Source organism: Sus scrofa, chromosome 4, assembly GCF_054392235.1.
Source record: "Sus scrofa isolate SSC_HxYL_T2T_F1_AM1 chromosome 4, Sscrofa_HxYL_maternal_Yorkshire_Landrace_v2.0, whole genome shotgun sequence".
Lineage (NCBI taxonomy): Eukaryota > Metazoa > Chordata > Mammalia > Artiodactyla > Suidae > Sus > Sus scrofa.
In genome coordinates, this window is record NC_139386.1 from 127,776,317 (window position 1) to 127,791,454 (window position 15,138).

A 15,138-nucleotide genomic window follows, 5' to 3' on the forward strand; every position below is an offset into this window, starting at 1 on the left:
CTGATGAGAGCAATAGAAGTCATTGAATTCTTACAAGCATCAGTGGTTTTTGTGGAGGTTCTAACTTGATATTAATCAAGGTAATTTCCATTCGGTGTGGTGTCAGGGTTTTTATGGCTTGGTGGCTGATTTATTGTCCAACAACATCTTAGAGGATAATGTCCACATAATTAAGGTGTCTAAGTGTCACCACGTGAGTCCTGGCTTACATGGGATGCTGGATATATAGGTTTAAGGCAACATGTGTTAAAAGGCATACTCAAGTTATGAGAAGGAAACAAAGCAGTTATACAATGGAAGGATTTCCTTACTTTTTCCCCTACTGTTTCAAAGAGGGGTACGATGATCTAAAACCTAGATTTGTCAACATTATTTTTTCCTTACATTTACTGGATTATGAATGGGAATTGATCTACACTATACACAAATAGGTATTAAATTAAATATTGTGAAAATTTTTTTCACCTGGCTTACCGCTATTACCCATGTAATGTAATATACCTGGTAACCATACATCCCGATATTTTAGAATATTTTTTCCTCAGTGACTAAGCCAGGGATCCTTAAACTGGGATCCATAGAAGTGTTGCAAATTTTGAAAGTTATCAATGCCTTTTCTGGAAAGAGAGGCTATAACTTCAGATTTTCTATTAACCCTTCCCCCCACCCACCCAAAAGTCAACAAAACTTATACTTAAGATTTTAAGGCTTTTTAAGGACATATTTATTTATTTTAAAATCTTTTCTTCAGTGTGAGGCTTGAAATTTAATGGAAAAACAAACAACCTATCTCCTTTCCTTGTGTGTCTATTCAGTCATCCCACTCCTCCAAAAATGAATGGTGTGGGTGTGGGGGGGGGGGTGTGCAAAGCCTTCTCTGAGAGCAGCAGGATGCAAGAAAGAAGATTTTTTTTTTAAAAGAGTAATGGAAATTTTTTTTAAAGAATATAATCTGCCTTGAATTTTTTCAGAAATCTGCCTTGAATTTTTAAATTTCTCTCCCACGTCTCTTGGCTATTGTTAATGTTATTTAGTAGTCGCTGTGAATTCTTTTGTGGATGACTGTAAATTACTAGCTTCTATTTTAGCGAAAGGAGCCGACACAGCAAATTTATGTTCTGTTATAAATTAAGTGATGTGATGACATATGCTTAGTGGTTAGACTGACATGCAACATAAATCAGATATGATCATTTGACTATAAGTCGGAGATATAAAATAAACCATTTTGGGGTCAAAACAAAAGACCGTAGGGCTAGCCGTGTGCCAAAGCACAAATATGCTAATTCTGCTTGCAGTCAGCAAAAGAAAAATCATTTCAGTTGGATATTTTATTCATCTTCTTCTGTGAATACCAAACAGAGAAGAATGTGAAAACATGGAATTTGGAGATAGGTTACTTTAAAACAAACAAACAAACAAACAGGTGAGGACATAGGACCAAAAACACTCCAAGACACAGAAGCAGCTGAGTACAAAAGCTCTAACTAAAACTCAAGGCTTCTACCTCCCAGGCCTACTTTTCATTCATTGCATCTCATCCAAAGACTAAAGTGAGGGAGTTCCCATCGTGACGCAGTGGAAACGAATCCAACTAGGAACCATGAGGTTGCAGGTTCGATCCCTGGCCTTGCTCAGTGGGTTAAGGATCCGGCGTTGCTGTAAGCTGTGGTGTGGGTCACAGACGAAGCTTGGATCCTGAGTTGTGGCTGTGGTGTAGGCCGGTGGCAACGCTCCCATTCAACCCCTAGCCTGGGAACCTCCATATGCCATAGGTGCAGCCCTAAAAAGACAAAAACTAAAACACTAAAAAACTAAAGTGAAAACAATTGGCGTGGCTTATCATGCAATACCATTAAAGACTTTGCAGTGAAAACACAATCACATACCTGGAACTCAGATAAGGAACCCCCATGAAAGCTAAAAAGTTACTGCCTATCACTGAATAACTGATGATAAGAACTCAGCATGGGGCTGAGCGGGAGCTTTGTCAATCTGGTCCTTAGCCAGAAGCCAGTTTTTAAAGTGAACATTAAAATCAGTTTCTTCATTTCAAGTTAAGCTCATCCTGTGGAGGAGGCCACATTTGGGAAGGGAAGGACATTCACTTTTTAGGGTGAAGATTTTGGTGTATTGGAATTTTCTCCCTGATCAGATATGTATCTGTAACTTGCATAATTTAAGTCCAAAAAAAAAAAAGGATCCTCTACCCTGAGGTTTTTAACTGATGTGCTCCTGCTCCAAGGTTAGTTGCCTGCCGGTTTCAAGGCTTGGCCTGGCAGTGGAATTCCAAAGAAAAGCTAAAAGACTCCATCTGTGGAGCAGTTCAGTTATGGCTCCTTTCATTTGGCCTTACAGGAAGAGTACAGACGAAAAATGTTGTTTAAAAGAAACTTGATAACTGGAAGAAACTTTGGCAGCCTTGACCTCTACCTGCAACTTACCAGACCCCAGACCGCAAGGAGCAGAGCTCTGGGGGGTTAACACAGCTAGTAAATAAGGTGCCAGGGCTTAAGCAGGCCTTTGTTCTCCCAGGGATCTCCCATCGCCCTCAGCCATCCTGGGCCCAAGGCACACAATTTTGCTTCCCTGTGGTTTGCCGCCGCTTGCCCCAGGGTCTTCCGTAGGCAAGGCTTCATTCATTGTGTCTGTGGGTCCCACCTCCCTCGGGGTGGAAGGTCTGAGCCGGAGCCTGGCTGAGGGCTGTCCTGCCCACAGTGTCTCAGGGCCTTTCCTCTGCAGGGGAGCCCTGTAAGAGCGGCTTCGGTCCCTTTTCTACACGGAAGGAAACCGAACTCAGGTTGGCAAACTTGCAAGAAGTCCCACAGCTGACAGGTGTCAGGACTGAGATTCAGACCCATGCAGGTGCAATCTCAGAGGCCCCCTGGGTGGCGTTTGGCTTTTTCCGTCTTTTCTTTCCCGACAGGTGCCAGCGCGTTGCCCTGTAAACACTGGGTGCTCCATAAATGCTATTGCAAAGGCTGAACAAACGATATAGATTTAGTAAGAACAAAGCATAAGAACTTTTAAAAATGTTATTGTCTATGTTTCAGGGATGTTTTGTTCATGTTTGGGGGGGCCGGGAAATGACCTAAAACGGAGCACCCTGTAGTCAATCAAGTCTCTCTGTCATCTGACAGGCAGTCTGTCATATGGGTGGTCGTTGCTGTTTTAATTGTCACTCTAACTTCTTTACTTATTTGTGGGTTTTTCAATTGAAGTATAATTGATTGACAATATTGTATTCATTTCGGGTGTACAGTAAAGTGATTCAGACATAGATTCTTTTCCAGATTCTTTTTTTTTTTTTTTTTTATGGCCACACCCATGGCCTAGAGAGAGTCGCAGGCCAGGGATTGAATCTGAGCCGCAGCTGTGGCATCGCCAGATCATTTAACCCTCTTTGCTGGGCGGGGGATCGATCCTTGCCTCGGCAGCGTTCTGAGCCACAGCAGTCAGGTTCTTAACCCACTAGGCCATGGCGGGAGCTCCCCCTTTTTCAGATTCTTTTCCATTATAGATTATTCCAAGCTATTCACATAGCTCCCTGCAGCAGAGTGGCTTAACCCTGGGGCCTGGGGCCAGGCGATTACCTCCTCCTGTCTCTGCCTTTTCCCCTCATGGTGGGCGAGTGACAGAGCCCTGCGCCTCCTTGGTAAGGTGGGGATTCTAGTGGTGATTTCTCTACAGGGTTGTTGGGAAGCGGAAGTGGGGTCATAGCTGTAGAGCACAGCGGAGCGCAGTAAACACCCAATAAAGGGCTTATTAACTCAAATGCGTTTCTTCATGGCCCTTGTAAAACCCGTACCACCTTTTGGTGGTGAGGCATTTCCAAACAGCGCTCTGGACCCAGGCCCAGGGTCGTCCCTGGGTTCTTCTCCTGGAGGTTCCGGGGTGTGGATTGTGCTGCCCTCTCATCAGTCACCTCTCCTGCCGCCTGGGCTGCCTGTCGGCGTTTTCCACGTGGCCCGGGATCCCCCAGCCTTTGCGGCGCTGCTGGGAGCCTGATAACGGGAACTGCAAAGGCAGAAACTGAAAGCGAAATTTTAAAATGCAGCCAAGAGACGCTTGGCTGTTTTTCCCTCTGTGCACAAGCATAAAAACGGAGGTGGGGGAGGGGGGTGGAAAACCTAGAAATCCTGGGACGTCCTGCGCGTGGTATTTCAGGGTCGTTCGGGTTTTAGTTTCTAGATATCAGGACAGAGTTTTTGGCCCTTCATTCCGCAGACCTCAGCGGAGGGCTGCCTGTGCTGTGCGCTGATTCCCCGTATACATCTGGCGGCCATCCACCCTGGATTTTCTAGAACAATCCCAACTGTAAATGCCTTTGGCATCTTTTCATGGAAATACATGAACAAGGCAGGTGGGGGAAAGCTGTTGTCAGACTCTCCGGCCAGAGCTTTCTTTCATATTCACTTTCAGCTGAGTTTCTGCTCAGCCCCGAACTCACGAGCCATCTAGAAAAGAGAGGTCTCCACAGGGCTGCTTGCTCCAGAGAAGGGGCGACCAGCCTGTATCCCCTCCTCCCCTTTGGAGGAAGAGACTTAAATGTGTTTACCGATAATTCTGGTGGTTTCTTGGGGGCTCGCAGTACTAGAAACCCACTTGGTATATGATATATTCTTGTAATGTTTGCTTTTTTCCTTTTTTCCCAGAGACGCATCCATGTGATAATAAGAAAGTTTTTTAAACTGTCGACTTGCTGCCACACATAAAAACGGGCATTCTCTGTCCAAGCAGCCCAGAAGGAAGGAGCAGGGCATCCGGGAGGCCAGACTGTGCAGGGACCCTCTGCTCCTCCCACCTCTGTGTTTCCCATTGTCTCTCATCTTAAAGACGTCAAAACGTATGCATTAGATAAATACGTATATAACGTAACATAATAACACCCAAAGTCTTATTTTCCTGGTGAAAGGATCTACCAGAGCCCTATAGATGGCAAATCTCCTCAGGAAGCCGAAGGTATCCTCAGATTTCCCTCATTTTCCCGTGAGCTGGTGGCGTAGATGAAAAGGGCTTGGGTGAAACAGAAGCCCCGCTTGGGAACCCTGCCTCTCCCTGTCGTGTGGCTTTGGGGCAAGTTTGGCTTTGTTGGCTTTCCCTGTGCGCCTCAGGCATCCCTACTGTGAAATGAGAATAACTGGAAAAGTTAAAGGTACCCACGAAAGCACCTGGTGCCCTGCCAGGAACATAGATCGAACGCTCTTACGGTTGTGGATCAAAGCGCTTGGGGACAGCCAGCTCATGCACGGAGGTGACATCACAGTGACAATCACGAGCTCCAGAACGTGTCATGGAGGCTCATGCTTAACTGGTCTCCAAAGGGAACGCTTTTCATGCTGAATCCCAGCCGAGCAATACAAATGCTTAGACCCACAGCGGCTCATGCTTGGTGTTCTGAGAGCTTGGTGTACAGAAGCTTCCTCACGTCCCTGTTTATGTGGCCAGAGGGGGGAGACCCCGCCACCCTGCAGCCCCTCCGGCTGCCCTGCCCTCTTGAGGCTCAGCAGGGGCAGGGGTGCAGGATGGGCAGGGAGCCGCAAGTAAATTCGGAAGCAAGGACCAGTAAGCTGGGATGCTGTGACTGGAGCCCAGCCAGAGGAATCATTAAAGGGTCAATTCAACAGAAAGACCTAAACGTCAGTATAAACTTTTCGGTCTGATAAATAAACCAAGAGCTGCACCCCATGGTGAGGTAGGAAGTCTCCTCCTGACGGGCCCCCTCCTCCCTGAGGCATGAGAGGCGCCTGAGGGACTGACAGGCCTGCGGGGGGAAGGCCTGCTGTCCCTGCACCACTGCCGAACATGGAGGATTGCCTCAGCTTCAGGCTTCGGAGACCCACTGAGCTTCCAGAACCGGTGACAGGAGAATGAAAGGAGGAGGAGGGGAGGAAGGCGTCAGACAGGTGGCCTCTGGCTCCAAAATCTGGTCTCTAACCCAGTCCGGGCTGTCCATGAGCCAACCACGCTGAGTCTGCAGGGTGAGCTTCCCTGTGGCCTGGAGGTACAGGAGCTCCGGTTCTTTAACAAGTCAGCAAGTGAACAGACTTCCTCCTCCTGCCACACCTCCCATGATGTCCTTCTAGAATCCCGAGGGACCCTTGGGAAGTAGATAAGGGGCCGCAGGCTGCTCCCACCTCATGCACCGATGAATGGGTCTCCATGTGCCCTCTTGGCCATGTTGTGAGTGCGTAACTTCATTACAGTGCGAAGGTCAGACAGAACAGCTTTCAAGGGGGGCGCCCCAGAAAACAGCCCCCCTGCCCCGGTAGCAGACAGAGTATTCAGATACTCTAGACAGGCAAGTACAGAAAAAACACAGGCTTCAAGTAGGACAGCCGTATGCGTTACATGCACACGTGCGCGCGCGCACACACACACACACACACTTTAATTTCACATACGTGGAGATTATATAGTAAGAGTTTACTGAGATGTGTGAGACTGTGACTTGTGCTTTGAATCCTTTGCAACTCCGGATACAGGACTATTTCCATGGTAGATGCTCAATCGCTATTTGTTACAGAAATGAGTATATATTTCTCTGCAGAAATAAAGAGCCCTCAGAGTTCCCGTCGTGGCTCAGTGGTTAACGAATCTGACTAGGAACCACGAGGTTGCCAGTTCAATCCCTGGCCTTGCTCAGTGGGTTAAGGATCTGGCATTGCCGTGAGCTGTGGTGTAGGTTGCAGACGGGGCTCGGATCCCGCTCTGCTGTGGTTGTGGTGTAGGCCAGCGGCTACAGCCCCAATTGGTTCCCTAGCCTGGGAACCTCCATATGCCTCGGAAGCAGCCCTAGAAATGGAAAAAAAAAAAAAAGACAAAAAAAAGAAAAAAGAAATAAAGAGCCCTAGAGTAGCGAGAATGGGTTTCACTGAGGAGGCAGTAAGTTCCCTAGATTATTCTGAGCCCCTGGCCAGAATGTTAGGCTTAGTAAACTTTCCGATGTTGTGGTCAGAACTGCACAACCTGCAGTATTGTGTATGTATGTTAAGAAGCAACGTCAATTCTCTTCTCTTTCTTTTAAGATATAAAGAAGGGCAGGGAGATACTGAGTGTTTTTTCCCCAAAGGTTATCTGAACCTTTTACTTATTTATTTATTTTTTACTGGGGTGTGGTTGATTTGCAGTGTTGTATTAGCTTCGGGATTATAGCAGAGTGAATCGGTCCTGCGTATACATGTATCCATTCTTTTTCCCCCAGTAGGTTGTTACAGAGCATTGAGCCCACCTCCCTGTGCTACACAGGAGGGCCTTGTCATTATCTATGTTATATGCAGTAGTGTGGTGTGTGTTAATCCCAGTTCCCCAATCCCCCCCACACACACACACAGTGTCCCCTTGTGTAACCCTAAGTTTGATATAGAACTCTACGAGTTTATTTCTGTTTTATGAATAAGTTCTTTTGTATCATTTTTGTTAGATTCCACATACAAGTGATATCATGTGACATTTGTTTTTTACTTACATCCCTTGGTGTAATAATCTCTAGTTGCATCTATGTTGCTGCAAATGGCATTATTTTGTTCTTTTTATGGCTGAGTAATATTCCATTGTATATACATACCACATTGTCTTTATCCATTCCTCTAGCAGTAGACATCCATGTGTTGGCTATTATAGATAGTGCTGCAGTGAACATAAGGGTGCATGTATCTTTTCAAAGTATGGTTTTCTCTGGCTATATGCCCAGAAGTGGGATTGCTGGGTCATATGGTAGTTCCATATTTAGCTTTTTAAGGACCCTCCATACTGTTCTCCATAGCGGTTGTACCAATTCTCACTGACCATATAGGAGGGCTCCCATTTCTCCACACCCTCTCCAGCATTTATTGTTTGTAGACTTTTTGATGATGGCCTTTCAGACTGGGGTGTGAGGTGATACTTCGTTATGGCTTTGATTTTCATTTCCCTAATAATTGGTGGTATTGAACATCTTTTCATGTGCTCTTTGGCCATCTGTATGTCTTCTTTGGAGAAATGTCTATTTAGATCTTCTGACCATTTGGGGCTGTTTGTTTTTGTAATATAAAGCTGCATGAGCTGTTCATGTATTTTGGAGACAACACTTAGCTTTTGAGTGATCCTTTGCTGTTGAAGATAGGCAAGTTTTTCCTGAGATACAGTTGTACAGGGATCCTCTTTTCAGTCCTGCTTTTTTTTTTTTTAACACTGATTACAAGCTTCTTTGTAAGAACTAAGTCGTGAAAGCTGCAGTGGTGAATACAGGGGTTACACTATAATCATTACACCATGAAAACTCCAAACATTTAAAAATTCCTGGTTTGGGGAGTTTCTGTCATGGCTCGGTGGTAATGAACCTAACTAGTATCCATGAGGATGTGTGTTCAATTCCTGGCCTCGATCAGTAGGTTAAGGATCCAGTGTTTACAACTTGGAATGGATTTACAATGAGATCCTGCTGAGTAGCATTGAGAACTATGTTTAGATACTTATATTGCAACAGAACAAAGGATGGAAAAAAATGTATACGTGTAAGTGTATCTTGGCCCCCATGCTGTACAGGGGAAAAATAAATAAATAAATTTAAAAAAAAAAGGATCCAGTGTTGCCATAAGCTGTGGTGTAGGTCACAGACGTGGCTTGGATCCCGTGTTGCTGTGGCTGTGGTGTAGGCCAGCAGCTACAGCTCCAATTTGACCCCTAGCCTGGGAACTTCCGTATGCCATGGGTGTGGCCCTGAAAAGACCAAAAAAAGCTTCCTAATTTGGATTGGTCCTGAATTGAAATCACATTCATCTGCAGAAGGAACTGGGTTAGGTCAGAAATGCTGTATTTTATAACTTATACATCCTGACTTTGGATTCGACTGGTGAGGGTTCTTACTCAAAAAAACCACTCGTCAGAAGAATAACACAGCACTTAGTTCTGAGTGATGGCCAGGGAATGAGAACTCTGCCACTTCTGCCTAGGGAGCTTGCTCTTCTCAGTACACCCTGGAGCAAATTAAGGAAATACTGACTGCTTGTGATGGTTAATTTTATGGATCAACTCAGCTGGGCCATGGTGCCTAGATATGGGCTCAAACATTAGTCTGGATGTTTCTGCAAGGGCATTTTTGGATGAGATTAACATTTAAATTAGTAGATTCTGTGTAGAGCAGATTGCCATCTGTGATATAGACAAGCCTGGAAGATCTGAAGAGAACAAAAATCTGACCTTCCCCCAAGCAAGAGGGAATCCCTGAGCAGACAGCCTTTGGACTTGAACTGCAACCTTTGTCTCAGCCTGCTGGCCACCCAGCAGATTTTGCACTTGCCATCTATTGTAATTATGTGAGCCAGTTCCTTAAGATAAATCTCTCACTACAGAGCTGGATAGCTGGATACACACATTCTATTGACTCTGTTTTTTTGCAGAACCCTGACAGATGTGCTGCTGGAACAGACAATCCTGTGGATTTCAGTGAGTGAACACAGCAGAGTTGATGTCTTGCCCAGGGAGCAGCCCAGCTCCAGGGTTCCTTGCCAGGGGCCAGTTTTTCCCTATGTGGTGATTCAAAGACCCAGGCTTCTCTCATCCTATGGTCCACTTTCCTCCAGGCCTCTGAGTCCTTGATGTCCAGCCTGCAGAAAGGAGAGTGAGAGTAGAGAAGGCACCTCTTCTTACCCACTTTGGCCTGATGAGACACGCATCATATCCACTCACTTTTCTCTGCTGGAAACCAGTCACATGACTCCATCAAGAAGGATGAGGGGGCTGGGAAACGTGGTCCTGGACAGGAAAGCCACTTCCAAACAAAAACTCTCATCTTCAGAAAAGGAAACAAGACTGATAGCTACCCGTCTTTTTCGTGAACACTCACTTTCTTATGTGTATTTTTAGGAAGATCTACTCCACCTCAAGCTGTAATTCCTTTTCTGTGTTTTCTTGGGTGCATTTGTTTCCTTCTGAGATGACACAGAGCCTCTTCTGTCATTTTCCTGAGTGGTTGACTTCACATCATTAGACTTTGCACAGATTGAAAATCGAACAAGAAAAGCAAGGCTGGATCCCACAGAGGCGGAACACATTACTGCGTGTGCAAGGAGCAGGAGGCGAGGTCGGCGCAGTGGGTGTTCAGAAGAAGGAAAGACTTGAGCTGTTACGTCCAGAGAAAGCATTTCTGGAAGAAGAGTGCTTGACGGAGGCCTTAGGTATGAGTGGGATTTCAATGGGCAGAGGGAATGAGGAGAACATTCCAAGGAGGATGAATAGGAGGCTGAAGCAGGCAAACAGAGGGGGGATGAGACAGTAATTTTTGAGGAATAGTCAGAAAAACAGCCTGGCTGGAGAGAGTACTGGGAAGACTCTTGGTTTCTTTTTTAAGGCAAATTAAATCTGGATTGTGTTTGAATTGAATTGAAGTGGTATGTAAATAATGATGATCCTGAGATGATTTCTGCATGAAGAAATTAATATTTCAGAAGAAGGATGCCGCGGAAGCGTGGGGCTGGTTTGGAGGAGAGCACCTGGGAACAAGAGCCAGAATCTTCACAACCCCTCCTTATACAATCTGTGGTTATCTTTGTATTGGTTGGGGGGGGTTGTTTTTGGTTTTGTTTTTGTTTTTTTTTTTGGCTGCCCTGTGGCATTGGAGTTCCCAGCCTAGGGATCAGATCCGAGCCAACAGTTGCAACCTATGCCACAGCTGCAGCAATGCTGGATGGTGAACCCACTGTCCAGGCTGGGGATTGAACCTGCGTCCCAGCATTCCAGAGACAGTGCTGATCCCATAGTGCTAAAGCGTGAACTTCAGTCAGGACATTGTCAGTTGTCTGTGAAAGAAGGACACCTTTAGCTTATTAAGTAAAAAGAGAACTTGGTTTGGGTAAAAGAGAGATGTTGGCTCCATCTGCCTGAAGCGTGGCCGAAGGCCAGGAGCAAAACATCTGTCATTTGAGTTCAGTCTTTCTGTCTCTCCACCCTGCCTGACTCTGCTTGCAGTCCGTTCCTACATGATGAGCAACGTGGCCTTGGCAGCTCCAACCTCACATTCTCACAGCCTAGGGAGCCCGGCAGGCAGAGACGGTGCTGGGGAGGCAAGGGGTGGGGCTCATTCCTGGGGCAGATGCTTCTTGTCCAGGTTTGGGTCATACACGCATCCCTGAACCCATACTATGGCCAGGGCTGGACCATGTGCCCCCCTGGGAAGATATGTAGATTTGGGGAGGGTGTGGACAGGCTAACCAGTCCCACCTGGAACATCAGAATGGGTCTACCAGGAGAAGGATTCTGTTATCAGAAGAAGAAAAAAGGGGGAGTTCCCACTGTGGAGGAGCAGCTCAGGGTTAAGAACCCTGACGTAGTGTCTGTGAGGATGTGCATTCGGTCCCTGGCCTTGCTTATTGGGTTAGGATCCAGCATTGCTGTGGCTGCGGTGTAGGCCGGCAGCTGCAGCTCCAATTTGACCCCTAGCCCAGGAACCTCCATATGCTGCAGATGTGGCCCTAAAAAGAAAAAAAAATAAGAAAAGAGGGGTACACTTTGCTGCCACCTCTAATCTTTTGCATTAGGTTTTCCCTTTTCCTAAATATATTTTAAGCTCCTCAAACAAACAAACATACCTCTTCATAGGCCGGATTCTGTTTTACTGAGACGTTCCATCTCACCTCCTGTATTACTTATGCTACAGCACTGAGCAGAGAGTAAACACTCAGCTCTCTGAATTCTAGTCCAGAAATATCTCACACTCAGCTACCTGTTTACACGTTCCATCCTTATCCTACAAACAAGTGCCCTCCTGCTTCTTGCCTGCCCGTGAAACAGAGGTCCTGCCTTGCTTTCTGCCTCTAACCTCTGCCTTGCTAATTCATTATGTACCGTCTGCCCGAGTTATCTTCCTAAAACACAGCTCAGATTTCGCTAGACCTTGACGGAGGACACATTCCATAATCCTTCCTATGCTGATGTGGTGGTTTGTAGAATGCCCACGGATTCCTCCCGTCCCAGTACGTACTGCACGTGCCTTTGCAGTGTGACTTTGCTGCATCTCCCGCTGAGAAGCAGAGTCCATTTTCCTGCCTCCTTGAATCCGGGTTGGCTTGTGATTTGGGTTGACCAATAAAACGCGGCAAATGGGATGTGAGAGTTGGGAAGTTTCAGCCCACCTTGCATGGCAGCTGCTGCCTATGTGGGGCATTGCCCTGAGCCTCTGATGCGGAGGAGCCGGTCTAGCCTGTTGGAACAAGAGAGGCCGCCTGGGGAAGAGCTGAGGCTCTCTAGCCAACAGCCAGCGCCGGGCACCAGCTGCCAGACTGGTGAGTGAGGCCGCCTTGACCCCCTAGCCGACTGGTTCTCTAGCTGTACGCAGGCAGTGTAATAAGCCCGAGAGAAACAACGGAGAAAGAATGCATCCTTGTTGTTTTAGGCCACTGAGATTGGGGGCGTAGGGGTGTGCACAGCAGATCCCCGAAACACTAGAACCACCGGCATTTGTGTGAAGGTGAGGAATGAAAGGATTCCCCTTAATTTTGGCCTAAAGAAATAATGAGGGCAGATGAGGAGAGGGTGAGCATTTTGGGATATTCTAGAATGTCCAGATGTCCAGTAGGCAGCAGAATACATGGCCTGGGGCTGCCCGGCCTGAGTCATCATCTTGGGCATCTGGGAGCAGATTAAGTCATCCAGGACTGCCCAGTGAGTGCAGGGGGCAGAAGCCAAAGGTCAGAAGAGAAACCCCTGGGGAACACTAAGTTTTAAGGCTGGGCAGAGGAAAGAAAGCCAGAGGAGGAGATGGAATTTTTTAACACAGTGAAAAAGGGCTAGAATATGTTTATGTACTTTGCTTTTATTCTTCCTTTTGTTCTGGTTGATCAAAAAGGGAAAAAAAGAAGGGTTCCTGTTGTGGCTCAGCGGTAACAAACCCGACCGGTATCCATGAGGACATGGGTTCGATCCCTGCCCCCGAACGCCCCCCACCCCACCCCGGTGGGTTAAGGATCCGGTGTTGCCATGAGCTGTGGCATAGGTCAAAGAGGCAGCTCAGATCTGGCGTTGCTATGGCTGTGGTGTAGGCTGGTGGCTGCAGCTCTGATTCGACCCATAGACTGGGAACTTAAACTGCAGCTGCGGATGCGGCCCCAGTAAAAAAAATAAAATAAAATAATAAAAATAGAAGTTCCTGTTGTGGCTCAGCAGTAACCCAACTGGTATCCATGAGGATGCGGATTTGATCCCTGGCCTTGCTCGTTGGGTTAACGGTCCGGCATTGCTATGAGCTGTGGTGTCACAGACATGGCTCAGATCCTGCATTGCTGTGGCTCTGGCGCAGGGCGGCAGCTACAACTCCGATTGAACCCCTGGCCTGCGAACCTCCATATGTCACAGGTGCAGCCCTAAATTAAATAAATAAATAGAAGACAAAAATTTTTAGAAAAACTTTAATGGAGAACAAGAGAAGCAGTAAAAGAAATCAGGACACTACCTGGGATGGGAATGGCGGGATGTCCCAAGACCGAGTCGATATTGATCACCATTCTCAGGATGCAAACTCCCCCAGGAAACACTGCAGCTCAGTGGCGATGCTCTCCATTCATTTCAGGGCCCGGGGGAAGCTCAGCCCAGGGGAGGCTTGGCCCAAGGGAGGCTCGGCTCAGTGGCAGGACAAACTGTGAGAAAAAGCCATGCCCAACCTCGCTGCCCATGCTCCTCTTTCACCCAGACAGAGACCTGAGGAAACCCAAACACACACACAGATTTCTAGACAAACCAGCCACTTAGTTGGCACCAGGTGAGGCAGAGATAGATGCAGCGGCAGCCACAGAGGGACACACAACAAAATCCACAGAACATGGACAACACAGCGAGGAAGAGACAAAGACGCGTGTTCAAAGCAAAGAGGCGTGTTTCTTGACCTGTCCCATCTCTTCCTCAACTTCGTATCTCACTCAGGTGTAACATCAGTGTAGCTTTATGGATACTGTCCTGTGGGAACCTCGAGTATTCCATGTATGTTTCAGGATATGTAAGCACATAATTACATGTTTATGGCAGGGTCAGAAACTCCCCGTCCCCAAACCAACCAACCCTAACAGTTTAACAGAGCTGCTGATACTCTTTAAATGTGTGTGTGTGTGTGTGTGTGTGTGTGTTTAGTAATCACATTACATCCCTCAAACTCGGCTGTTGTGGATTCACTCCCCTCCTTTTACAGTATTTTGGACATTGTGATCAATAAGACTGCAGCACTATTTGCAGCTCTCTGCCTCTTAATCCAAGACTCACCTGACTACACACACACTGAGCATCCACGCTGTGAGGTGCCGCAGGGCGCACACGGCTGTCGGCAGTGGCACCCCGGTAAACCAGCACTCCAGAAAAGACCTAACGTACAGCATTTGCCAATATTGCAGTGTAAACACTCCCACCATGGCTGATTTCAAGCCACCAGAGGTTTAAAAAACTGGCTCACAAAAATCCCAAATATTTAGCTGCCCTGGGAGAAATATTTAAGAATGAATTGCCACCTGGAGGAAATCTGAGGTGCCCTAAATGACAGCCAGTTGCAGCTGTGAGCTATGTGCCTGAAATTGCGTTGGTCCTCCCAGCCCAGCCGACTGCAGCCAAAGTGGGCCCGGGTGAGACCAGCTCAGGGACCTCCCAGCCAAACCAAAGAATCGTGAGAAATTAGAAGCTGTTGTTTTAAGCCATGAAGTTTCAGGAAGCTTTGTTCTACAGTGATAGCTACCCAATAAAGTACAGATTGCATGGGAAGGGTTGGTCTGCAGAAAAGCAAGAGCTGTTTTTAGCCTTTTTTTTTTTTTTTTTTTTGCATTCCCAGCCCTATATACAAGCTCTCTGGAAAGTTTCAATCTCTCTCTCTGCTACATCAAGACTTTCTGGACACTTGGTGCTGAACGTAAGCTCTGGCAGCTCTAATGTTCTTGCCCATTGAATACGCCACCAGTCCAATATTTAATCAAAACCAAGATTCATATTTACAGTCAGTGGTCTTAGGAAAATGTGTTTGCCTGAAAATCAGGACTGATGATTCCCTGAAGTGAGGGAACCACCGGGAGCCAGACCACCCAAAGGCAAGCGAAACGGGTAATAATACCCTCCTCCTCTATTGTATTTTTCCTTTCTTATCTGTCCCACCATCAAGTAACAGACTTTGGCCACCTGTAACTGCTGTTT

At 46.8% G+C, this 15,138-nt stretch overlaps 1 protein-coding gene across 16 annotated transcripts in view; it reads left to right on the forward strand.

Moving 5' to 3' along the window:
* Window positions 1-15,138, forward strand: part of ALG14 (ALG14 UDP-N-acetylglucosaminyltransferase subunit) — a 154,964-nt gene that overhangs the window by 121,294 nt on the left and 18,532 nt on the right. For 10 of the 16 annotated variants that reach the window (XR_014844725.1, XR_014844724.1, XR_014844743.1 and 7 more), the window contains one exon: window positions 9,381-10,157. The exons of 3 other annotated variants lie outside the window; for them this stretch is intronic. Coding sequence is in view for 2 of the 13 variants with exons in the window: in XM_085023981.1 (XP_084880107.1) it covers window positions 9,381-9,434 (54 nt within the window). In the remaining 11 variants the exon portion in view is untranslated. Of the gene's footprint in view, window positions 1-9,380; window positions 13,381-15,138 lie in introns of those variants that run through there. 3 more of the 16 variants (XM_085023981.1, XM_085023983.1, XR_014844717.1) reach the window with 2 other exon arrangements.